At 41.6% G+C, this 27,542-nt stretch overlaps 1 protein-coding gene across 1 annotated transcript; it reads right to left on the bottom strand.

The window, feature by feature from the left end:
* Positions 1 to 779: 779 nt before the first annotated feature.
* Positions 780 to 27,220, bottom strand: SLC15A1 (solute carrier family 15 member 1). The gene is made up of 23 exons (XM_061476268.1): positions 27,103 to 27,220; positions 23,901 to 23,923; positions 21,096 to 21,180; positions 20,866 to 21,007; positions 17,957 to 18,076; positions 17,665 to 17,764; positions 17,342 to 17,432; positions 15,325 to 15,408; positions 14,613 to 14,695; positions 13,427 to 13,513; positions 12,317 to 12,406; positions 10,999 to 11,043; positions 10,865 to 10,897; positions 10,650 to 10,738; positions 9,396 to 9,477; positions 7,841 to 7,966; positions 6,250 to 6,399; positions 5,777 to 5,826; positions 5,071 to 5,178; positions 4,848 to 4,944; positions 4,137 to 4,283; positions 3,202 to 3,309; positions 780 to 1,874 (listed from the first exon to the last, which is right to left on the bottom strand). Exons 1-23 carry the CDS (start codon positions 27,104 to 27,106, stop codon positions 1,686 to 1,688), a joined length of 2,133 nt encoding a protein of 710 aa, XP_061332252.1. The 5' UTR covers positions 27,107 to 27,220; the 3' UTR covers positions 780 to 1,685.
* Between the last annotated feature and the right edge of the window lie 322 nt (positions 27,221 to 27,542).

Genomic DNA, 27,542 nt, shown 5'->3' with positions numbered 1-27,542 from the left:
TTCCACATCAAATTTTGGAGAAGGCACATGGATATTTTAACTTTAGTTACTCCAATACCTGTTGAAAATGAGATAAAAATCTTGTCTCACATACGACTGTTCCCATACTACCTTGCGGGGTTGAAAAGACAGGGGAATTTGTTTTCTCTTTTACAGAAAGCTTTCCCATCTAATTTTCAGCATTAGTGGTTTTCTACCCATAAAACACATTCATCCAAGTGGTAGACAAGTTAGTGGGTTTGCTAAAGTGCTAACTTCCAACAGCTTATGACAGGAAAATAGACACGACCTGCATTCCAAAGAAAAAAAAAGAAAGTTAAAATGCTAAATAATCATTTCGCCTTGTATGAGCAAAATAGTAGACACAAGATACTATCCTGTAGGGATACAGTTAAGAGACTGTTTATTTTGTATGGCAAGGGAAAGGCTATCTAAGTCTACCACAACTAAAGCTGGTGCAAAACCCTCTTAGCTCCCAAGAGGATGACAGTTACCCAGCTCCTTCTGAAGCAGTTGGCTGTCCCAGGGTACCCTCAGCCCCATGGGCTGGAGGGACACCCAGCACCTTGAAGGCATGGGAAAGGCTCTACCTGGGTGACTTTAGAGACCAAGAGTGGTTACTGCCTATAGGGTACAGGACTAACTTGGACGCAGGTGAAGAGCACCTTGGACTTGCCTTACTAAACTCCATATCACACCATTTTCACGGATGAGCGACTCTATTTGCTGTATGCATGGAGGTTTAAGTGCCAGCAACCAGAACAGGATCCAAACACAGCTCCCAGAGTTATACAAAGACCACTAGCACTCCATAACATGGTACACAGGGCTACAGAACCCTGTTAAGCAGAAAAATTTAGTCTTCCCTGTTATAAATTTGATAAGCGTTACAGGCATATTAAGATAGAGAAGACTGATACTGGTCCATTAGCTTCAAGTGATGGAGCACAGATGAGAGGTGGTATCAAGTTCTGTTAACATGCAATTGCAAGTCATACTCATACATCATTTCCATTGTTGTTACAAGTTTTATTGCTGTTGCTTATTCCCAACATCATTTGCCCTTGTCTGTTTACCTGAGTAGACACCTTATTAATATTATTTCAAATGGGTAGTTAACAGGCACATAAACCATTACATTATAGTGCACATCCAAGTTTCTGCCATGTGGAGCAGACAGACAGCATTTTAATCTGAGCAATGCCAGAGCTTTGCTCCCATTACCATAGAGAAGTATAAAAGAATTTAAGGCACATGTGACCTGATGCTTTCAAGTAACAGTGAGGCTAGAGGGATCACACAAACAGCTTAGCTTCAATTACTGTTTCATGTTAATATTCGTTTCTTTTGTGATATAAAATTGAAATGCAGTATAAAAATACATCTTTTCACAGGGTCCAATAGTGCCAAGTGCAATTTCAGTATTTCAGTGCTGTGATAGTTAAGCTTGAGGTACACTGAGTGCAAATTCTGCTTGAGTTTCTTCAGGATACCGTATTCAGTAGAAGACAGCCTAATCTTTTTCTCTTGCTTCCTAAGGCAGGCTGCATCTTCAGTTAAAACAGTTTTTCTTAACCTCTCCCATGAGACATATTATCCAGGAGGTATTACCAATACCCTGATTCCCCTGACAGCAGCGGTAGTTAACGGGACACCATAATTGAAACACTCCTTCAATACACTTTTTACATCCGAGACACAGCTTCAGCTTGGTTTTCATAGATACGTTGATCCTTTTTGACTTGTTCCTTTTCTTCCTCATCAAGTTGGGCTTCAACCTCATTTGGATCGGTATAGGTATAAAAATAAGCCATGACAGCAAAAATGATGCAAACTGCCAACAGCAAGGCAGCAAACAGCACATACTCTGCCCACTGCAAAAATAAAACCAACATAAAATATATAATTTATCCAATGTTAGTTCCTCAAAAGAATTGCACCATTTTACTGTCTGCTAGAAATGAAGTTAATTCACTGTGAAACTGAGCATACATAACAAGTATCATATGGCTTGAAGTGCTAAGTATTAAATGTATATAATACATACTAAAGCAACTCAGAACTGAAGCCTTTTCAGCAGTTCTGTCTTCACTGAAGAGGCAGAAGTTCTGTGAATTCCGAGAAGTTCTACAATATCCTCTTCCTGGAGGGGGTATTCATGGGAATGGACCAAAAGACTGAAAACTCAGCCCCTCCTTTTAGTTGAATAATCTCATTTTAAAGCAGGCTGGCAGTGACCCTGCCTCCACTTAGGTCAGCAGTAAAAACTTGCACCTGACCACAAGTATGAGTGGAGATGAAGACCAGGAACTCTAGTTTCAAAGTGCTACCTCCACCTGAAAAGCCTCAACAGATCTTTCATGTTCTTCCTGTTTTATAGCTGAAACCAAGGCTGCCAGACCCATTTACTTCAACAACAGGCTCTTCCCTCTTTCAGATATCCCTTTTGGTTCACTAGGGAGTGACACTGGCAGTCTGAGAAAGTCTTGTCCAAGTGCTCTTCCCTTGGTAAGCCCCAGCTTTCAAACCCCAAAGAGGTTTGAAACCAGCAAAGCCAGAAGATGGGCTATGGCAAGGCTGAGGTATGCAGGTGAAGGTTCACTAGTTATGAACAGAGTTTTAGTAGGTTTTAATCTCATTAATCTAGGATTTTAGCCCAGAGGTTTGCAGCCTTTCTCCACCATGAGAAACAATTTATTTTAGAGATGCTAGAAATTGCTACTTGCAAGCAAAGGTGCCTGACAGAGCAAGAGTTAAGAGTAGCAAGCAAGAAAAAGAGGTAGAAACCTTTGCTGAAGTATCTGTTAGAGTTGTTTAGAGTCTTGTGTATGTGTACACATTTGGGGGAAGTGCTGGGGGGAAAAAAAAATAAATAAAAAAATCAATAGAAACTTTAGAAGAGGCTGTAGGAGACAAGGTACCACTCTGTTGTTGCTTAAAACCAGTGTAGAAGACTGCAAAGTTAAAGGTTTATAACTCTGTTACTTATACACTGTAATGAGACTATTCAGTCAAGCACTCATTCTACAACTGTTACACTCTCGTAGCTAACACTAACCTCCTGCATTCCAATTATAAATGCAAATCCACCATAATTCTCATCTTCAAAAGTTGTGGTTGAAGATTACCAGCCATGACTCTCACCTGGACTAAACCTTTTTCATAATGTAATAATAGCGTGCCAATTGTTTGTGTGCTTACCTGCTCACTGAGTTTGGATGCTCCAGCCACAATAAGGACAATTATGTTACCGACAGCCACCGTCAGCAGCCATCCTGCCTGCAGCACTGCCTTCATGTTAGAGGGGGCCTATAGAAGTAAGACCCAAGGTTTTAGTCGCATGTTGCTATCATGTAGTTTCTAATGTTTACTGCATTCTTTGCATTATAGTAGACACTGGTTCTCTGGGGGAGGAGAATTTCTTGGGTTTTTTTTTTGTTTGGTTGGCCTGGGGTTTTGTGGGAGTTTTTATTTTTTTGTTTTATTTTTTATTAGAAGTTGCTAGAGAACTAAAACACACCTGGAGAAGGGTTTGAGGAGCCAGAGATTACTGGTAATGGCTATAAGCACTTTTTAGTTTGTACACGCTGAGTAACTAACAAGTACATTTTACATCTCAAACCCAAGATACACATCACTGCCTAGCAAGCCACATGTTACAGTGTTCCCATCACGGCAGTTTAAAGACTCAGAATTAAGGGAAGAAATACAGCTAAAACTGGTGCTGGAAGACAAGGAATTAAGAGTGTATAATTCAACTGCTGCTAAAGACTGTGTGGAGGGAACTGGTATGGAGATAATGTGTCAGTACACATTCAAGTACTCTCCAGTTGGGTTTTACAGCAGCAGTACAGTTCCAGCTCTTTTCAGTGGAAAGTCAACATGTGAAAAGAATATTTGGGGACTGGTAGTCAAGTCTCCAAATGATGCAATTCAGTGTATCTTCATGGAAAACACTGAATGCTAGCAGAAGAAGGCCGACTTGCACCAGCCCATAGTCCTGCTAAAAGCTCTAAAGGACATAACCGTTCAAACAAAGCAGCAATACAGAACTGCCACCCAAAACCGACATAGCATAGATGATCTTTGTTTGTACTGATTCTTAGGCAAATAGAGTTCTGAAGAGCAAAACCTACCTGTGAGTATGAAAACTCCAGCCCAGTCACAGAGAAGACTACTTCGGCACATGTAAGAATAAAATACTGAGGGATCTGCCAAGCCATATGGACTGTATTGGGTGCTATATCTTCAGAATACAATATGCCAAGGTTATCACTAGTGCACTGGAAAGTAAGATAGCACATTACAAACAGTGAAAGTCTGTATACTAAAGGCACTCCCGGCAGTTCTGTATCAACTAGTTCTAGATCATCCAGCAATTCTGTATCAACTCGCCACCTAGTGGAAGGTGTCCTTGCCTGTGGCAAGGGGATTGGGACTAGATGATCTTTAATGTCGGTTCCAACCCCTACCATTCTGCAATTCTACAATCTCTAGAAACATAAATACACAAAGTTCTAGGTAATAAATACTATATACAAAGTACTGCATACCTGGTTATAAAGTAGTAGCTATTTTGCAGACGATTTCATGCAAAACCTTAGTGTCTAAAGATATCAGGTTAGTAATCAGGAACATGAATTCTTGCACTATATCATTATCATACCCATAATTACTCTTATAGTTAACAATGATTTTGTCTTCTGTTTAATATAGCACAATTCTATAATATGTAAAATTAAGGCGATAATTCTACACATGGGTTTTGGTTTAGTTGTTTTTTTTAATAAGGAAAGAATGACACAAAACAATTTTGTATTGTACATCCAATAGCACTGGCAGCTCACCTCATTAATTATAATAGTATAGGCACTGCCAAATCCAAATACCTTCGAAGTAACTGAACAAGTGCTTGAATTTCTAGTAGCTTTAATTTTATCTTTTCTGGAACAGAAAAAACACATTTCAGACCACAGGTATATACAACTGTGTGTACCATTAAAATGAAAATAGTTTTATGTCCTTTTCCCAAGCACAAGTGGTTAGACTACTGTAAAGGAAAATGCTTACCTTCCTCCTGAAAAGGAGGCATAATTACTGGCAGAAAGAGACATCACTGTTCCGAAAGAAGTGTCTTCCATAGTGACGTTGATATCATCAGACAAATTGTTTATGAACCTTTAGAATGCAAGAGTGATGAAATACTAAACAAAATATGCACAAGTCAAAGAACAAAGGTTTTACTCTTAATTATATAGTGGCAGCACAACAAGCATCAAGTCTTCCACTTTCATTTTTCTCAGAGCTCTTTTGAAAGCATTAAAGTGTGGCTACTGTGGTTAATGCAAAAAGCAAGCTAGACTCACATCAGCCCACTACTTGCTGAGGAGAACATCAAAAGAAAGCCTCTATTACAACCAGTAATAAACATATCTGCAAATGGAAAATGTAGAAAAAAAAGCGGAGAAATAGTAGGATATTTCTTACCCAAGAATAAAAAGGAGGTGCTTCTTGTCTACAAAAGCATGTTTAGACAATGAAGCAAAATATACAACTTAAAGTTTAGCTAAATTATCCCCAGAGTAGATGTGCAAGATAGCTTAGATGAATTGTGCCCCAGAAGTTCCTATACCCCCTAAACACTGAGCCAAGTGTTCAGCAAGTGGAGAGTTCCTACAGTACAGAAAATTATGCTGAGCAAGAAGAGTCCACCCAAGAGGCTGATTGAAGAGACAGTCACACTATTGCCAAAACTTAAGAGCAAAACAAACTCTACCTGATGAGATTATTTCCTTCTTCTGGTTTTGATGTGACATTGTCAAACAGCTGGTGGAAGAGACCGTTATCAAGATGCTTTGTTGGCACCAGTGAATGGCTTAAATATACACTATTACACAGCAGCAAGAATTAACAGAGGCTTCAGAGCAAGACTCCAGACCTCTTTTAGGATCCTACTAGGATACATATCTACTAGGAAACACAACATGACTACACATTAAAGACTCTGTGAAAGAAAGGTAATCATCAAGGTAAATATTTACGTTGGTAATTTTTAAACTTTTTTTTTTTAATATAAAACTATCTTGCCTTTCTTTCTACAGCTCACCAGTCTCACTGGTACAGCAGAGAAGGGGAGAGAGAAAAGACAAAGGCAAAAGCTACCCCAGAGCTTATCCTTTCAGCTTCACTCATTCCACACAGAAAGCTGTTAGGGCATTAATGTGTATCTTCGGAATTAAGCAGACTTACCCATTTAGCAATAATTTCTGTCGCAGTAGTCTTAATTCCAAGAGTGTGACGATTTTTCCCTGGGAACTCAATAATTTCATGTTTAGTTTTGTTTCCAGAAGTTATGTTTAGTGATTGCAACTGAGAAGTCTCAAATGTCATGTAGCCAGTCTACAAAAACAAATGGATTGTGGTGAATTTCCATACAACTGCATATTTGTCTACACTTTTGAGGGAGAGTTACAGACTTCAGGGCACCAGAAGTTTACATGTGTGTTACTTCTGAAGCACCAGAGATTGTGAGCATCTCCTACCTTTCATTTTAGTTAGGTTTTCTGCATCAAGCATTAATTTCATTTGACCATTATTTTCTTTCATTGATTTCTTTCATTATACAAACTTCAAAGTAATATGAGCTTCCCACAAGCATTATGGAATAGCTGCTAGATTTTTCTGTGTATTTTTTGCTCCAGATAATTCAAGTTTACCACCAAGTAAAATTCTGTTTAGCTACAGAGGCAGCAATAGCATTAAGTTGTGATGCAGCATTTCCCAAATAGCAACACCACCTAAGAAATGCAAATGCAAGCTGTATCTTTATGGTTTTGAACATAATAGGAATGACTATTACCAAGACAATTTAAATATTTGAAATACATTTCATCAGGATAAAATACTTCAAACAGTCAGCAGGTGGTAAGCGATGGTATTGTGCATCACTTCTTCTTGGGTTCTGTTTGTCATCTCCCATTTCAATTATTATTATAGTATTTTATTTCAATTGTTAAACTGCTGTTCTCTCAATCCACAGATTTTACCTTTTTTCCAATTCACCTCCTCATCCCATAGTGGGGGGAGAGGCAGTGAGCAAGCATCTGCATGGTACTTAGTTGGTGGCTGGGGTTAAACCAGTGGTACCTATAGTAGGGAGTGGAGCATTTTACACCCTTCCTTTTCAGAGATGCACCATAGTTATATCGATTCCACATCAGTATACAGTTTGGGTGCCTTTATCTTCTTCACAGGTCACTTTCTACGCGATGCAAATTTGGAAAAGGATGTAATAGGTTTTCTCTTCTTATATGAAAACAGGCTATCAGAGAATACCCTTCCTAGCATCCATTTTTAATAATGTCCATCAGCTCCATCATATTTTGTTGACAATACGATTATGAAGATTTTGCTGTAGTAGAACCTAAAAAGGTTCTTTGACAGCAAAATCTGAAGCTTATGTATAATATAGCCACACAAAGTCTCCCTGTTCAAGTAAGTGGTCACTCACAGTAGGAGCAGTGACTTACTAGAGCTTAATGGACTTTTATTGAAGAAAGGGGTGTTCCTGCTCTTAAGAAGTGGCACCTTTATAGCAAGGATGAAATTTTCACTTATTTCAAAATCACTAGTAAGTTTCTTGGGAAAAAAACTCTTGCCAAGTACTACTTAGAATAATGCTATAGTTACAATTTCTTCTTCACAATCTTTACAATGAATAGATAAAAACCCCCTAGAAAATAATCAGTTTTGAACCATTAGTTACGAACCACTTTGACTTACTCCATTAGTTCTTTGGGGCTTTTTTTTAACTTGCTATTCACCATCTCCCCTTACTTACTGACTCCATAGATGTTACAGTCACATTCCGAAGCTGAGGTTCAAACTGAACTATTACATTATCTGTACCTAGGTTTATTACTTTGATTTGGGATTGCCCAGCTGCAGGGAAAACTGGAAGAGTTTTCTGTAGGACAGAAAAAAAAGGAAAAATCAGTGCCCTATCTAAAGTCACATAGAAAGAAGTACTATAATGACTGTGAGCTTAATTATCTCATGATGAAGATAAACATCTGCCTGATGATCTGTGATTGCCAGAGGGATGCAACTTGAATAATGGGATTTGTAACTGGTCTCAAACTGCCTTATGGCTGCTTCAGGAAAAAACTCTCTCATCCACAATAATGCCTTCATGGCCAGATGTGGTTCCTATTATGTCCTGCAGCCTGCTGCTGCTACCAGGCCATTCTGCTGTTCAAGGAGTAGGCTTTTCCCACATCCTATGACTGCCTGGGTTCCTGAATTTCTTTGTATTGTGTTCCAATGCATTTTTTCCCCTAGTCCTCATGCTGCTTAATTAGACAGAAGCATGTGTGGACACTGCCTGGCGTGATAGCCCAGAGAAACTGGACTTTTGGAGGTTCCACTTCCCACCAGATCTAAAAGTAAATAGTTTCTGCTCATGCAGAGCATCAAGAGCTGCGTCTCAACTTTTCCTCCCTTCCCATACTTTTGTTTGCTCCTGTCTCTTTAGGTACATCGCGCAACAGTAACAGGTCCATCTTTATCTTTCTGCAGGAGATTCTTGTGCATCAGTAGGGAGTTACCAGCTTTGATGAAGCTTCTGGTCAACACCAGTACATGTGTGCGCACAGCTCTGGCCTTCTGAACAGGGTGGTAAGGACGACAGCCTGGATGTGCCTACAGCAGTTGAAGGCCATACCCTTTACTTCCAACTTCAAGAGGAAGAGTTGAATATAAAGCTTGTTTTGCTGCTATACCCAGGCATCATGGAGAAAATTCCTCATTCTAACTGAAGTTATTTTAAGAGTTGACCATCTAGCCTTGAAAATGCATGAGAACAGGAAGGCACCTCTAGCTAGCCATCTGGATCCTGGAATGCAATGGATTACCTCCCAGAGGTGCCCCAGCTACAGGGGAAGCCTTCATCTGATTCAGCTCTCTTTGCAGCAAGGAAAGTTAGGTGTGATGAGTCCTGCCTTCAGCAGGTATCATCTTTGCCTCTGCTATGCTGATACTTTCCAGACTAGCACACTTCATCACCAGGCTAAATATGAGAAGTAGCAGGGATACAAAGCAGCCCCCTGGTAGGAGGATTTTCAGCTGGTTTTCAGATTTTAGTGTCAGTTTACAGACCTGAGGTTGCCTTTAATGCGTGATTTATGTTAATGACAGATGATGGATCGTGTTCATAGCTAGTTAGTTTTATTATGCTAGTCACATATTGAATATACTTTAATATTTCCCCTTCCTCTACTTCTGTGCTCTTATGCTTGGTTGTGAATTATGGAGTCTTGGCTCATTTTCCTTTAAACACACTTCTTTTTGTATTAAGTCAATATGAGTAGCAAATACTTGCATATGTCTGAACTTACATCTATTTGCACTTGCACAAGGGCAGCAGCAACAAAAGCCAAAGATGCAAGGAACATACCAACAGTGATCTTCCTCAGGGGCCTAGTATAACAGAACACATACATGAGTTAAGGCATTAACTCAATGCTTCAGCAGTTGTCTTTTTTTCCACAGAGGGGAAACTCATATGGCTACAACTAGCACGTTATCACCATTTGAAGGGCTGATGTTGTTATAGAAAGTGTTGTACTAAGCTGGGTACCTCTCAATTCCTAGTTACACTACCAGGAAATACATCTTTTCAGCAGCATCTTAACCTGTTACTCTGCATCTACTGGGCTCAAACATTGAACATAATTATTAGGTTTCTGGAAAATTCTGAACTGCAGGAAGAGAAAACGCAATCCAGTACATTTGTTAGCTTTAAAACAATGACAAATGCAAGAAGTTGTCTTTTTAAAAAAAGAATAGCAACTTGTGTCTATATTAATATGCTTAAAATACTAAACGAAAGAAGTCAGGGAAATGTAACATTGAATTAGGTGAATTCTGCTCACATTCAGGTAAGCTGTAAGGTAAGTTCAAGGTAGATAGTTGATTTATGGCATCATTTGTCAGGTGCAGAGTGTCCACAAATGAATGACAGTGCTCCCAGCACAACACCCCTCCTCCCCCCAAGTTTTTCATAATTAGATGAAAAGACAGCATTACATCTTAGCCCTACAAAAACTGTTTTAAGAACTGTTTTCTCCTCTGCCTCCCTAACTTGCAAATGCTAGCATCTTCATGACCAACATCAGATATAATGTGCCATGCCCTTGAAGTTGCCCCTAAAAGTATCCAGTGAGCCAGACCCCTCACTGGGGCTGAAGATGAAACATCTTCTTTTGGACTTAAGACTACCCGAGACATGACACTTGCTAAGGACATGTGTTGCATTCCTACTTCTTGTACTTCAGCAGAGAGAAGGGGTAGGCACGGAGGAAGTGGAAATCTAAACAGTGTCTCTCTTGCAATCAAACATTCTGCCTTTAACTGGAAATCCCTTAACTGCAAGATATTGTTAGTTTACTGTTAGATTCTCTCCCTCTAGTCTCCAGTGCCTGTATGCATGACTTCTATATCTTTCAGTTTTCATTTCTTCAAAATATTAACACCACTTTATATGTACCTTAGCTGAATACTTGCCCTTGTTAAATCAGGGCTGGAAGAGCAGTTTTAAAGAAATCACTAAGATGAACCTCTGTTGAAGTCAGGTAGGTGCATCAACTTACGTAAAATTGATCTTGCATTTCTTGATTAAAGGATAAATCACAGCATCTACAACTGGGACCATTACTATAATCAGTATTGGATTCACAGTCTGTTGAAGATAAACGTGAGAAGGGAAAAAAATTAAGTACTTTTCAAAGTTCCTTTTAAATTTAGGCGATTAAAAATATATATCTTTGTGAAGTACTTAGAATTGGCAGACAGAAGATTACTGTACCTGCATTTGGTCTGGCTGAATCTGAATGGATCCCTGATGGAAAAAAAAAAAAAAAAAGAAGGGTTTTAATATTATGACAAAAAATAAAACTGATCTGAAAAGTAGAAGAAAAAAAAGTAATAAAAGTAACCTACAAAATTCCCATCCATTGTTGTGGCTTGCAGTGTCCATCTTGACCCCTTAGCAAAAGAAGACAATGTTAAATGCCACAGGTAAATCAACCTTGAAAAGTTTGTCTTGAATTATATCATTATTAAAGTGTTGGGGAAGACATGCAATACAACAAAGAAATAAAGCTAGCTTGCTACAGCAGTATTCTTATTCTGCAGCATAAACATTTGAATAAAGTGATCCTTGGGGGCTATTTCACTTCAGTTCCTGGTTTCATGAAATGGAGTGATTAGCTGGAGAGACTGCAGGGACATCCTGTACCAAGCTCTGCAGTGTGCTGCGCACAGAGATCATCCCACTGCCTTTGTGCCTACCGCCCGAGAACCCCATGCTACTGACATGTCCATCCTTCCCTTACACAGCCCAGCAGCGAGTGGCCAAGCCAGGGCTGGACCTGCCCTGAGCCTTCTGCCCAGAAAACCTGCCTATAGCCAGGTCAAGCAGGGCTGACTTTCAGCTTGAGCCCAGGGGGAGACAGAGCATTCATCACTGCAACTGTGGCAAGAGCATTTAACCACCCACAGTGTAGCACTGAGAGATACAGGTCATTACTCGTGTAATGAGTATTTATCTCTGAATTTCATAGCAGGGTTGCCTTTTTGCAATAGGTCACATGGGTAGTTACAGCTCACTGGTACTAGACTAAAACAGCACAATCTAGGCAGTCTGGACCAAACTTCCTTACAGTCTGACTTAGATAAAGCTCTCAGACCCTCATTCTCTCAGAGGGCACCTTCCTAAATCCATAGTTCAATACTTAAATACGAAAGCCCACTTTGATGAGTCTTAAGCATACAGTTCACCAAGTGAATGGGAATTATAGGCTTGTACTTCTGCGTGAAGGTGGAAGGTATATATAATAAATTTGAGTGGTTTTAAGCAAACTGGCATCCAAGTTATTTCAGCCCTGAATCTCCAGAGCATTTACACTAGGACCGTACATTTCACCTCACAGCTGATAGTGGAAGGAACATTAGAACTAAGAAAGCTTTAAATTACTGTTTCAGCTTCTGAGTCCTGGCTGATAGAAGATTTGGAGAAGCCTCAGTCACTGCATCAGTCCTGGGCATATCCAGATATACTGAGTTTTTTTGCCTGTCTGCAGAATATTCTGTACTAACATGATTCAACAATTACCCCTTCATATTAGAACCAGGTTAAAGAATTTGCCAATAATTCTTTTCCACCCTCCCATAGGTATCTTTTATGTCGGGTGACCTCAGAGTACACAGAATGACACGGTACAGCTCTAATTGCCAAGCCAAACAATCTCTCCTTTACCTGCTGGTCAAAAAGTGCCCAGAACATGGGGAGAGGGATGTAAAGGAAAAGCACCTTCAACACCATCTTGGTCTGAGCAATCAGCCGTTTCTGCAGCAAATGAGATTAACACAAGAGGAATTGGTCAAGAAAAACATAAAAGACAACAGCTGCAAACTGCTATTAGCAGCACAGCAACAAGTAAAGAGGTAAATACACATCATGTTATGTTTATCCATGTTCTAAACTTCGTATGTTTGTGGTTATTTCTGCTTTCTGTTAAAAAAACACAAGGTCTGCAGTGGATGTGGAAGGCCTGCTGGTTAAAGGTGACATGGATGTCAGAGGCCTGTGCCTCTTAGCATGTGCACTGACAGCAGCATGAGATTAAGCACTTGTTGCTGTGTTATTTTATTTAGGCAACAGGTGTCTGAACATCAGGTGACTGAAGAACACATTTCACACATTAAAAGTGTATACAGGCAAAAGGAAAAGAAAGGGACAAGCCCAGGTTTGTACTGCTACTGGCAACAGGGCAGGGTAGGTAGGAGGCAAGGGATGTGGATGGAGACCATGGGGCACAAGGCTTTGAGAGTCACGGTAAGGAGCTTATACTGAGGCCAGGGGGATGCAGTGTTTATCCATTTATTCTGAAATTCATAAGCATACTCCCACAGTTTGATCCCAAGTGTTATGGCCCTGCACATTAACCATGATAATCAACACCATGCCCATTTTTCCCTTCTGCAGTCATTAAACCAGCATATTTTCACCTGAAGCCAGTTTACTGAGAGAAACAAAGTTGGCAAGGATAATGCTTACTATTTTACCAACTCAATAATTAATTTGTGCTTGTATTTGTTCAACAAAGGGCATAGTCTCTTCCTCATGTCCCTTGGATTTCCCTGAGCAGCCAACAATCACAGGGGTAATCAACTCACACAGCTCTACTTTATTCCACAAGAGCTGGGGCGATCACCTACAATCCCAGGGGAGCACCAAGGTTTGGCCAGACTATTAGTTTATAAATGACTGAGCAGCTCAAAGACATTTGCAATGGATTAGAGCAGACAGAAGAGAAGCTGAGGGTCAGAGGATGTCACAGCACAGGAGCGCTCATGCAATACTTACATCGTATTTCTCACTCGCCCAGTCTAGCCAGTGCTCTCTCTTGGGGAACTCCTTGCTGCGATGCCGGAACCTGTTTTTGATTGCAAACTGCAGAGACAGAGTTTTGTTTAATGGTGTTACAAGTATTTATAAGGTGTTCTGTCATGAAAGGTGACACTCCTGCTCCTAGCATTTAGAGGGTGCTAAAGGTGACTTAGTTCTGTTAATTGCTCTAAGCATCGAAGGGAATACTTCATTTAAGATCTCGCACTGCATATCCAGTGGAGTGTGCAGCTAGGATTAGGTGAACCAAACAGCTCAGTAATATCTGTCAACACAGGCTGCTGTTAGGAACTTGAAGACCTGCCTACCTCAGACTTACTTACATAGAACAGTAAGTAGGAGATCATGTGCACATGTTTTCAGAGCTGAATGGCTTTGAGAGTACATTTCACTATGAGAAACTGCATCTTTTAGATACAGACTCCTCATACCTTTACATTGGATATACACAAATACAGTGTATATCCACTAACTCCTAAGACTTTCTGCGTGGAATAACATGAGAGGCTGAGCAGGGCCTCAGGGGTAGGACTCTAAGCAGTGGCCAAAGTCACCTATAGAGATTTAGGTATGACAGTAAGACAAGCTAAATAACAAACTGGCAGATCTGCACAGACAATGAAGAAGCCTGTAAGTGAGAAATGTTGAGGCACTGCAAAATTTGGGATATGCAGATTTAGCTCCCTTCCTTGTAGGCTTGCCCTGACACATAACCCTGCCAATATAGTGGGGATCAATATACCTCCACCTTGTAAATAGCATTCTTTTCATAAGCAATACATTTTTGCTGATAAGATAAACTTTGTAGCTCTGCTGTTGAGTCAGGTCAAGGCATGTTTATCTCTTACTACAGGGCTGTATAAAGGTTCACAAATGAGGAAGCAATGATTCCCAGAAGTTGGGATAAGCTTTTACATATCACTGGCATCTTACGTTGTTTCCTTTGCATTTAAATTAACATATAAATCAAGATACAGATAAATACAAGGGCAGTCTAAATCAGTCAATAAGAAGCCTTCTGTAAGATTAAAAAAAAAGTAAAAAACTCTTTCTCCACAGTATGACAGATTCTTGCTGTGGGCAAGTTTACTGAACAGTTTTTAAAACTGCTGCCAGGATTTGGGGTAATAAAAGTAATACTTACTCCAATGCATTTGAAAACTTGAATCATTACATTTCCTTGAGGCTGAACTTTCTTGTACATTCCGCTTCCAATTACAAACACAACTACAGTACACAAACCAAAAACAACTCAGGATTAATTGGAAATAGTGTCAAATGATTTGGTATGGAAACTGTAACAGTCAAGAGCTTTAAGGCTTATTCCCACCCTGATTTAAGAGCAATGAAACTGCCTACTGGCATGTTATCATGCAGTAAAACAAATCAAATTAACACCAACAGACTGCTTCTATTTAAAGACAAATGTCTAACTCTTAGGGGAAGTCCTCAGTGAGACATTAGCTTACTTGAGGTGCTCTCAAAACAAGGACCACTTAGGATCTTGGCTCTGGCCTTGCTGTACCAGATTAAGACAGCTTTATGGGCTCCCTTTTGGGAGTCAAGGATGCCGCAGCTTGTGTCACACAGGGACACGTGAGGCTCTCCCTGATCTGCAGGACTCAACAAGGTGTCCTCAGCTCCCACACCCAGCACGTTCCCCAGCCTCACCCTCCCATGTGCAGGGCAGGACACAGTCCAACCCCACAGCCACCACCAGCCCTGTGTTAGGCAAGATGGGGTCATCAGGAGCTGGAGGCCCACCCTATGTGAGCACCCGCTCAGGACCATGAAGGACCATTACTCCAAGATCATATCTATAACTGAAGGAGCAAGATGGAAACAGTTCCACTTACCCAAGGAGACAGCCATGAGGGCAGCAGGAACTCCAAACGCTAGTGGGTAACACCGCTGTTTGCTATGAATGCCACAACTTTGAGCTGAAGTGCAAAGTAATATTAAATAACAATCCCAGTCAACACTGCCAGTATTTTACAGAGGGTTTCTGTTCTTTGCATTTCTGGTTAACTCAGAAGCAGGAGGAGAGGATTTTCTACTGACAATATTGACAGAGTGGATGATCAGCATCCAGTTTAACTTTCATTACAGAAAAGGGGAATTTTGTATCACAAGAAAAATAATCACAGGCTGTCTAAGGCTGTAAAGGACCTCTGGAGGTCAACTGGTTTAAACCCCCTGCTCAAGCAGGGCCACCTGGAACTGATTGCCCATGACCATGTCCAGGCAGGTTTTGAGTATCACCAAGGATGGAAGCTCAACCTCTCTGGGCAGCCTGTGCCAGTGCTTGGTCACCCTCACAGTGAAAAAGCGTTTCCTGATGTTCAGAGGGAACCTCCTGTGTTTCAGCTTGAACCCACTGCCTCTTGACCTGTCACTGGGCACCTCTGAGCAGAACCTGGCTGTGCCCTCTTTGTACCCTCCCTTCCAGTATTTGTATACATTGTGAAATGCCCCCAAGCCTCCTCTTCTCTAGGCTGAACAATCCCAGCTCTCCCTGCCTTTCCTCATAGGAAATTTACATTTAGTTTTACACTGAGAAGTGAAGAATCCTACTAGAATGGTCAAGTGCATGCTCTTGGTGAGAAAGGAACTCTGTTACAAAAAATTTTGGGACAAGATCATAAATAAATACGCAACTCTCACGATAAATGTAGCTTGTTGAAAAGATGCTCAAACGCCACCCTCCACCCACCTCAGCAGTAGTCAGTGATTTGACTTTATAAACTTCATGCATACATCCTGAAATGATGCCAAGAGTGTGGCTATAGCTACTGACATGGAAAAGTAAAAGACCAAAAAAAAAAATTACCATCTTTTCCCCCATACTGCTTCTAACAGGGAAATTGGAGTTTGATTTGGGAAAAAAGAAACAAAATTAAAACAATTTGCTTACAGCTAATTAGTGTCTTGATTTAGTTGCATTGACCTTTCTGCTAAACCTTTACACAGCACAATAGTATCACGTTCCTCAGCTGCATTTGTTCATTTTTCCAAGGTAGTTTGCACACTGTATTAGCATGGAAGCAAAATGCATGTTGTGCCTTATGCATATCTCCTTTCATTTTGCGGAAAGGACAGAATTGGCATTAAGCAATCATCTAAAATGTTTCCACGCAGTCTGCTCCAGTCAAGAAATCCAAAGGCCAGAATTTCAAACCATATTCCAGAACCCGCATGAGATTCTTTCTTTTGAGAAAAACAGCCTTCCTCAGACTCCTGCCAAGCACATCCACACAGCACCATCTGTGCCAGCTTGCCACAAAAATCCATATGCATATGGAGAAGTGAATTGTTTGCTTTGTATTTAGGATCATGCTATTCATTATAAGCAGAAGAGAAAATAACTTTCTCCTTTAATGATATCAAAAATTATATATCTTGCCACGTGGATAAGTGTGTTCCCATGCATGTAGATGCTTCGGTACTTTGCATGGGTGCACTTCAGTATAACCTCTACTTCCACAGTAGAGGGCTCTCTTCCCTCTTCTCTTCTGAGCAAACGGTACAACTCTTTGTGTGATGGTTTTAAAAGCATTGGAAGAAGAGGTGCCACATGTGTACCTCCATGGAATTAAAACATGCATTAGGCATACAATTTGATGACTTCAGCATGCCTCTTCAGATCTAGTACTTCCAATCTTAAAGACAATTCAGATCTCAGACTGGCTTGTTTTTGACAGTACCTCACCTGCGAGAAGCTGGATGACATGCATGTAATCTTGAAGACTATTTGCCAGTTAACTCCACAAAGAGTCAGAGAACAGACTGCTCATTTAAACTTAAGTAGACTGCAACCCAACACTCATCCTTTACTGACACTTAACTACTTCATAAACAGATGTATGGCCTTACCTCTGAGAACTGGGGTGACTATAGTAGATATGAGACTTCCAGCATTAATGGATAAATAAAAGATAGAGAAGAATCTGGTTCTTTGTTTTTCCTACAGTAAAAACAGAGATATTTAGAAAGTCTGAGCCAGAACCACACTGACCAGCCTAAACTGAACTACCAGCATCTGTGTTTGCATACTCCAAGATGAATACCTATCTAGCTCCTTCTTCAGCTACTCAGGAAACACTACAGTAATGCACATCTCTAAACACGTGTATTATTAGAATATTGCAATGGTCAAACATCAGCATTTATATGACTGAAAATCTGAAAGACGTTACCTGATCATCTTCAAACTGATCTCCACCAAATGCTGACACACAAGGCTTGATCCCACCAGTACCGAGTGCAATGAGGATCAAGCCAATCATGGACAGAGCACTGAGACAACGAATTAAAGAGTAAAAGGAAAAAACGTGTCATTTTGCTTTCTTATTTAAGATGCATATAAGAGACTGATTTCAAAACAGTTGAAATTCAATCACATTTAATTTAAGGCATGTTACACCACCCTTCATCAACCTGGGGAAAAAAAAACGAACAAAACAACCCAACATGTACAAGATGACTCACATGTGCACTGATACATTATCAGGAGAGCCATCCCGGTTGTGATCTGTCAGGTCATTTATGGAGCTCACAGACATGACTGCCTGCCCAATCGTATAGACAATGGACAGGGAGACTATGGTCCTGTTTATATAGAGAGAAGATACATTTTTAGATATGTTAATACAATTACACATACAAATAATACAGACTTCTGTTCATTGCAAAGATGCTTAATAAAGAAGCATAAGTAACATAAGTCAACTTACAGACTCAGCTTATCACAAGTTACTCTATAAATCTGTCCACACACCTCACAATAATTCTTTTCTATTTTTTATTATTAATACTTTAGCTAGCTTTGTTTAATTAAGCAAGGCAAGCTGATTCGTTAGATATCACCAGGTCACAGGAGATATTTAAGTATCTTCCTTGTTTGCCTTTGAGTAACGAATTTGAGAATGCCATTATCATATTTCATCTATGGGGAAGTTCAAGTGAATTATTCTTTGACATTGGATTATGATTTGCAATGATTTTAGGACTGTATAAACATTGTTTTAATATATTTTAGCTGCAAGGAATAAAAAAAAAATAAAATCTACTTTAAACATGGAAACGCCCCCAAAATACTGCTGTGAAAAACAACTCTATTACCCCACTCTCTCAGTTGTAAGTGTACCAACATCTTGAAACTTGAATCAGAGAGCAGCACTGAAGCATACAGGATGCAGGGTTTCAGCCTGATTTTCCTCTGCTACGAGGAGCCTAGGAAAATATTACAGAACACCAGCCCCTACCCCTATGCTTTTAAGGGTCTATTCCTCTTTCTTGTATGTAAGAGCATGTTCAGTTTTAACTTTGTTGGAGCTTAAGTACATGACTATAGTTCAAATCCGTGTTCATCCTCTTCCTTGGTTGGGGCTCTGCTCCATAGCCACAGACCCAGGTCTCCAGTTCAGAGAAAAAACAGGATAAAAAAGGATGCAGTGATATGAAATTATTTAAAACTCTAGTTTGCCATCCCAAACCCAGTGCAGCCCATGACAATGAAGGGCAAGGCTCAAGAACCAAGAACAATCCAAATCTATTTGACAAAGTTAAGAGATCCTCACAGCAAGCTTGGAGCACCCTGATACTAGAGGGACAGAGGAAGCATCACCCACACCATGAGTATCACACATAGGTAAGAAGACCAAATTCTTCTCATTTTAGAACAAGGTTTCTCTGACTTCAAATGCTCTTCCTTTTGTAGAGATTTTTAACTTGCTAAAGTGGGGCAACAGTGAATCTGCTATTTGTTGGAATTTAGTAGATAAATTTGAAGGTTTGTTTTGTTTTTAATACTACTTCCATATAATTACTTTAATTGCTGAACAAGTTGGGGGAAAGTTTCCAATTGAAATTAAATCTGAGCTGAGCAGGAGAGAAAACTGAGTTATTCGCAAGGCTCACGGCCATGCTGTGAAGACAACACTTACACCATTGGCACTGCAAAGATGGTAGCCAAGTAAAATAACTGTGATTTCTGCACCACTTTCCCCAAGAACTTCACATTTAACAATATGTTATCAGGTCCCAGCATGCTCCTTGGCAGACATTGCATAAAGTACGTGGGCTGTGGAAGGTTTGAGACTCTCCTATAAGAGTGTTTAAGAGTGCTTTGGTATCCTCCCCTTTCCCTGGTCATTATAGACCTTTTGGTTTTGAACAAATTAACACTTAAGCCTTCCTCATGGCACCTTTCTGTATTTTAGGGCATTTATACATTAAAGCCATGTTTTTCCAAAGAAAGGTTTCTTTCTTATCAAGCTTAGAGTTCTGGTTTTAAGTCCTGAGCCATCCTACCAACCTCCTGTTAAGGGTCTGGTTGGGAGGGGCTTGCAGCTGTAGCACCGGTATACATAAGTACCAAAGGAGAAGGGATGCAAGGTCTGCAAAGCTTCAGCTTGCTAAAACAGCTAAAAGCCAAAATAGATCAAAGAAATAAATCACGCCATCTCAAGTACTGAGCACACAATATATTTAGACTGCAATCTGCAAGATACCCAGGTCATTCTGATCAGACCAGCTACAGAAAGCACCCCTTGACAGTGGTTGCAGCCCTGGGCTCCCAGAGGCTGTCAACACAGCAGAATATGGTGCAGCTTTCAGCAAGCTGACTGCACAGCCAGCTTCATCTCTAGTCTCTGGGAGACCTTTGACAAGTCAGCCAACATGCCTGGCTCATATTGCTCCATAAAATCTTAATGGAGCCTTTTTTAGCAAAGTAAACACTATTAGAATCATGACATCAGTAAAGGAGAGCAAGATCAGGCTGTTGGAAATAATCTGTATAAGTTTCAAAGCACTACCTTCAGAATTGCTTTCCTGAGCAAATAGCACACATAAACCCCCAGATTTCATCATTTAAAGAAGGAACTGCAACTCAGCAAAGCCTCCCACTAAGCTGTCAAGTTAATACCAAAATAAAAGAATATCTTAGAACATATTCAAAGTCCCATTTAATACCAGATAACACAGTATTTCACTACTTCATCGGCCACCTGAAACAGGTAAAGAGGCAGTCCAATGGAATTACAATTACCAGTATCTATTTTCACAGCTTAGTGAATGCTTCCCTTAATTTAGCTTAAATTTTGTCCGCACAAGAGGAAAAACATGCAGCATGCTCAGAGAGCAAGCTACTGCCCTTAAGTGATTAGCAGAACTGTAACAGCTGTTAACTCATAGAACAGTTTCAGGTCTGACCTGAATCAGTTACAAACTTAAGCTTTGAAGAAAAAACAGAAAACCCAGAAACAATCCTGGAGGAGCCAACACCAGTTCTGAAGCTGTTCTGAGCTGCTGCTTTAGATTATTTAAGTGCATAAGTAACACTGATCTCAGGTATGTTTTCATGATTTTTAGTTGTTTTCTGAGGAAGCACTCACTTAAACTTTCCCAGCCAAGAGTCTGCAATAAGCGCTCCAAGGATCGGCGTCAAGTAGCACAGAGCAACGAATGTGTGGTAGATGGCTGTAGACAAGTTGTCATCCCAATGCAGGAAATACTTGAAATACAGAACAAGCACCGCTGCAGGAAGAACATCAAAACAACAGGTTACAAACCAAAGTCAGGGCTAGGTAAGTAATGGTCAGCAGATACAGGACATGGGACATACCTCGCATGCCATAGTAGGAGAACCGCTCACAGAACTCATTGACAACAATGAAGAAGATGCTCAAGGGGTAGCCAAAGCAGCTTGGCTGGAGGCAAAAGACAGAGTGTAAACTCAGAGCTGTGCAACACAGGCTAACATCTCTCACTGCAACTCACAGCTCAATACAGACCCAGTGGGAGTGGGTAGGTACTCAGGGGTTAGGAGGGTGCACGACTTCTGTGGACTGACACTCATTTACGTGAGCCAAGAACCAATTCTCACTTTCCCCTCATGGCTCCCAAACCTCTATAGATATCTCATCTGCCTATTGCAAGAGATCTTAAGTAATGCCATATTTGCTCTTCATGCGTTGCATTGTGCACATTTGCATTCTTCAGCATCTAAGCCTTAGAGCAATCTTCACTGGTACCTAAAAATATCCAAACTCCTATGTTTTTGGAAAATAAAAACCCAAACCCAACAAAAACAACTCCCACCATGTAAGCCTCCATAGCACACCACATTTAGAAGCCTGGGAAAATTATCATATCTCTCCAGCTGAGACAAAAAGCATTTAAACATTTTATCCAACAGTTTTCTCTGGAAAGCTCCCTATTCTTACAAATACTCTGCTTGATGAAGAACCCTTCATTTCTTCAGATTTGCTGATAGAACTGACTTTACTGCTAATCCAAAATGGCACGGTAGTAACTGCTGTATTTACAGAGTCTCCAGCTGCTGCAATAGGCATCTCCATGGTCACCACCAAGCAGCTTGTGACATGGCTTTTGCCACTGAGACAAAGGGAAAAAGCATACGTCAAGTACAGATCTGGCATGAGCAGAACTGGAAATTTAATTTTAAATTTTAACTTCTGATTCTCTACTTTTCTTAGTGGACGTACACATGATATCATTTCTATTAAAATTACTAGGAATGCGGATTGAACATAATGCTCTCTTTTTACCTTTTTTATGGGTTTAATTCTGAAAGTTACAGAAGCGATATTTTTAACAAGCCTCAGAACATGCCAGAAATAAAACAGTTATGAAACTTAAGAACAGACAAGATAAAAAAAAGGCATTGTTTGTCTTTATGTTGTGAGGGTTCAGGAGTTAAACCAATTTTCATTCCATGTGAACCTGCCTTCAGCTCAAGTGAGTGCCAGGTGGGAATCATTTAGTTTTAAAGCAACCAAAATTAAAGGAGTAAACAGAAACTTGTCACTCCAGATTTATTACATCCTCTGAGCAGAAAGAGGTGTCTCTTTAGAGAGACCATCCACATATATCCCATCATTAGATAAAATTCACTAGAAGGTACCTACTTCCCTCAGCTGAAGATAGCAGGAGCTGAAGGTGACTACCCCCCACTTGGACACAGATGTTGTTGGACAGAGATCATACAGGGGACTGTTACCCAGCCCTGTCTGTGCACCACCCCCCAAGCCATGCAAACCTTCAGGCTCCCAAGGAGACGGATGGAGAACCACACTATGAAAGCTGGGCTCAGCAGCCACTGGAAAACCTTTTGGGTGTATGATTTCACCTGTTGTCAGGTTAGGCCCTAGCACAGTAACCTAAACTGCACAACAGGTTTCTGCCAGTGTCATAGGGTGTAACTCAGCTAGGGAAGAAAGAATGTCCTCATTTGAAGCAGAACAAAGCTTCTCTCATGTCTGGGCTGCCTACAGAGATAAAGTGACAGGGTAGCCCTGGTGCAGAGGTTGGTGGGACCCACCCCCACCAGAAGTTCACAAAAACCTAACTAAACTCTATCTGACCTTGGGGTCTCCCAAACCTCCCCAGTGTTACGCCATTTTCACAAATGATTTTTTAAGTGGGTGTTACGTGCTGATCTGGGAGGTAACAAGCTTCCACCAAGGTTGGATTTATGTTTTTAAGCTACTAGAACTTACGTGCCTGCCAGAGACTACTTGCATTCACATGCCAGCAGCCACTGGTGGGTTTTTACTGGCTGCCCCTGAATCAGTGGACATCTCCAAGTCACAACTGGGGCTGAGCACGAGCAGGGGGACACACAGGAGAAAGCTACAGGACTTTCCCCAAGAACAGACCACCTTCTGCTTTGCCAAGGTGCTACAAGCAAGAAGTTAACGTGCAGTTACGCCTTGATACTATATGACCTACACTGTTCTTGTTCTGCACTATATATTGTCCTATTAAACCTCTATTGCTTTATACATATGCACATACACAATTTTATCAAAACATTTTCTGTTGTGATCCTCACTGGCCTGAAGGTCATGTTTTATAATGATCTCTAATCTTCCCCTGCCCTGGGGATGCCACCACCCTGCTGCACAGCTTAGACTTCGGCTGCTGAGGAAGCTACTAAGCTGTGGGGAAAGTTTGCAGAGTAAAACCTTGGGAGATAAGAAAAGCAAAAGCAGAGATAGGGCTCCTGATGCAGGTGTCATTAACAGTACAAAGATTCAAGAGGAAGGGCTAACACTGCAATCTAAGTGTCCTAAGGGAGAGTCAGTGGATGATGACAACTCAGCCACATGAAGGATGGGCTCCAGGGACCCTTCTCCTCGCAGCCAATCAGCTCAGTCAGCAAAGAGCCTTCAGATATTTTATCAGGGTGGTGAGCACACTAATGCTTAGCTGGGATTTAATAACCTACCAGGCTGCTTTGTGCACGTTGGCCAATAATTCATTATTATTTTAATGTTTCTAGGTGGTTATGTGTTCATGGTGGTTATGGTGGGAATTACCTTTAATGTTTATAGGATGAATGAAATTTTGTGCTCTGCTAAAGTTGCCCAAACAATATGGCAACTTCGCAAGAGCAAATACTTACCGACTTGCCCTTGCTCTTAGCAGCTGTGGAAGGAAAAAAAAATAATCAAACACAAGTTAATGGAAAATACTAAGTAACATTCTTTTAAAACTACTGGAAGACATGGGAAAAGTTTAGATCAAAATAAATCATAAAACAAACTCAGTACTGTTCAGGATGAGCACATTTTCAGTTTGTTAAAGGGGACTTTTCACTGTACAAGAAGGTTATTTGGAAAAACTTCACTTGATAGCCTTCTGGTTCTTAGAGCTTGAGCAGACTCACATACACCCAAACAGGACTGACACGACAAAGCTCACCACACATCATTCCAGGTGGTGGTAGACTACCCTACCATGCACAGAAGATGAATCCCTATTTCAATTTACACTCAGGGATGTTACCTTGGGAGGCAAGTCAAGAGTACAGAAGACACAGATGCTCTGCCAGGGGTGGATGTCAAGTCCTGAAAAAGGGCAAACTTCCCATAGCTCAGACTTAAGCAGGGTTGAATACATGACCCAACAGAGCAATCCATGTTAGCAGGCATTCCCATAAACTGGAGATTAACCTAGGAAGCCCTGGAAGCATAGAGGGGTCCCAGGGAGATCCTGAAGTCACTTCCAGCTGCTCATGGCAGGTTTGCTACCCCGGCAGCCCTCTGAGCAGTGTCCTGCAGAGCTCACTCAGGAGACAGGCTCGAAGGCTGAGCTTGCATCATTTCATATAAAGGCCATGTGCCCACATTGTAGATGTCAGCATTTCCTATAAAGCCACATGAGCAAGGTCATTATCATTAAGATAAGACCAAGTACAAGACGTGAACTTTGAAATCCCTCTTTGCAGATGAAACATGCCCATAACAGATCTCCAAGAAAAATATGTTTCCCAAGATCACTATTTAGTCCATAGTTCATAACTGATGAAAACAGCTGACAGCAACACCATAGTGTTTAACAAAATACTAAATAAAGGCACTTTCAATTATTATTAAATTAATCTGATTCTTTCCTTCACAGCCATGGACAGCTACCTTTAAAACAGGGACATTACTATCATGCAGATCATTCAAGAAGATACCTTCCTAGAAAACAAGTAACATCCAGAAAGTGATGCGCACGTGACTGCAGGGGGCATGCAGATGTTCAGGGCACATGCAGATACCCACATCATTAAAGTTACCAGTAAGGTTCCTTACATAATTCATACGAGCAGGTATTCTGAAAGATACCAAAGCATCAACAGACTACCTTTACGTTATTTCCACTTGGTGGCCTTCCCCAGCATATATACATTTTACTGCCAGTTTTCCATAATGTGTGCAGGGAACAACAGTTTGAGTAGCTCAGTCCTGTCTGTTAGCTAAGCCTTAAGAAAAAGACACCAAGGAACTTGCATTTGGTTGGGTTTTTCATTTCCAGAGAGAAAAAATATCACCTCTGCAAGAAACCCTACCAAAAGGGCACTGTTTTTTCAGACATTATTGGCTGACTTCAGAGACAGACACACTTATTTCTCAACCATTTTGACTTTACCCCTCTGTTCTCCTTTTACAGCAACAGTTGGGAAACTGCTGATGACATTAAAGCCAACATGTCAACATAGGCACCAGAAGGGACTGCATTTTTCAAAACAAAGCTCCAAACACACACTTTGTAGTCCCTTAAGATGTTACATATTTTTTAAGCAATATAAGACAGAAGCCGCTCAAATTCTTGCCTTGAGCACTGAATCTCAGTAGTTATTTATCAGTGGGTCACTCTCTCCTAACCACACTTGCAGGCAACATGGGGGAAGGCTTATGGCTCTGAGCCCTTCCCCAGCAGCTCCTAGTACCTTGATTCCCTGCAGTCCCAGAGACACTGGGGGATGGATGCTACAGCTCCTGAGGCTCATGGTCCACATCACAGGACAGCCATATGGAGCAAGGTAATGCACTCCCGTAACAGCAAATTGATGGCTGGAATACTTCACATCTAAGGCCAGGCTAAATCTGTACACACCCATACTGTCATCTGGGATGCTCCTGGCTCCAGAGCAAGCCTGCTCTGCTGCTACCTGATGCATGGCACAGCCAAGCCCATTTCCTCTGCTCCTTGGAGCAGCCTTACAGCATCTATGCAGGAATGCTGCTCCCATGAGAACAAGTGACTCCAAGAGTCTCTGCTTCACACCTTGATCTTCCAGAAGGACACTGTCACAAAAGCCATCAAAGCAAACCTATAACACAGCAAACCTGATATTACATGACACAGGTTTCTCCCTCTTCCCAGAGCCACCACCATTTTCCCAGCTCCAGTAAGACCCCAGAGTCCCTCCTGGCAGAGGCACTGCTGAGCTCTGCCTGCTCATCACTCCAGCTGCCTATCCCCAGAGCAGATTTGTTTGCTGAAGGTAAAATGCTCATGTTTTGGGTATCTCCCCTAAACAAGAGAAGGTTTCCCAAGCTGAAGAACTGCTTGCTATGAGAGGTACACCAACGTGCTCAGGCACTGCAAGACCAAGGGTCTGGTGAAGGGTAATGCAGAACTACAACACAGAAAAACATCATTTTTGCCTTTACTGCTCTATGTTCTGGTTCAGCAACAAGTGTTCAGGATTAACTAGCTAAATGGGCGCTGCCCTTGTCTGAATCTTCCAGCTGTGTTTCAAAACCACGGGTTTACCAACCCTAGGTAACTGAACTTGTGAAAAAGCAATTATTTAACAGCACATATAACTTGAGCTAGGATTTTTAAACTCCATATGCCTTAAAAGTTGAAGACAAAGCTTACCAGCTAAGCATTCAGCTCAGAGAGCTTGCAGAGGCTTAGGGCAGAGTTACTTGGCTTTCACTATGGTTTCAAGGCGGGTTCATACCAGCTTGACTACAGCCTTGCCAGAGGAAGAAAGCAGGCATGGTTCAGTGTGAGGTGTCCCTGCCCATGGCAGGGGGTTCGGAACTTGATGATCTTACGGTCCTTTCCAACCCTAATTGTTCTATGATTCTACGAAGAAGCAATATATGGGGACGACCCAGAGAGGCACAAAGCACCTGAAGATTCCCTCAGACATTACACTATGATACAGATGCAGCCCTTGGCCATTCTACAAGCTCCTCATGGGCCGCCCATAGCCACCCGGGTCAGAGAAGGCAGCTTAAGGAACCGCCGGTGCCCAGCCCGGAGGCGACATCCCCACGTTTCCCCCCCACCGCTGCCCCATCCCTCCTCACAGCCCCTACCCATGTCACCGGCGCGGTCCCGGCGGAGCAGCCGGAGAGGAAAGGAAGGAGAGAAGAAGGATGCCGCCGACAGCCGAGGCTTTAAGGGCGACCCGGGGGCCCCGCCCGTCCCCGCTGCTCCGGGGCGGGGTCGTGCCGGCAGCGCAGGTGGCTGGAGGCGGCAGTGGGGGAGTTTTGTCTCCTGGGGAGCTGCTCGGGGCTCACCCGCCCTTGACCTGCCGGGTTCGAGGCGCGCTGCACCGGGGGGGGGGGGAGGTTTGTGTGTGTGACAGCCGGTCCCAGCCCTGCCGCCGCCCTCTCCCCCTCCGGCTTGTACACAGGGGAGTGAACTTTCTGCCCGGGGCTTTGTTTCTGTGGCTGTGAGAAAGCACAGGCGCGATGCTGTCGGCAGCGCTAACGCCACGCGTCAGCCTTTGGATGTCAACAGCGTGCTGCAAAAC

Source organism: Pezoporus flaviventris, unplaced genomic scaffold (genome assembly GCF_033815535.1).
Source record: "Pezoporus flaviventris isolate CSIRO_AGI_PZ_B2104156 unplaced genomic scaffold, CSIRO_AGI_Pfla_v1 ptg000095l, whole genome shotgun sequence".
In the NCBI taxonomy this organism is placed as follows: Eukaryota; Metazoa; Chordata; class Aves; order Psittaciformes; family Psittacidae; genus Pezoporus; species Pezoporus flaviventris.
This window is presented reverse-complemented; position numbering and strand designations above follow the sequence as displayed.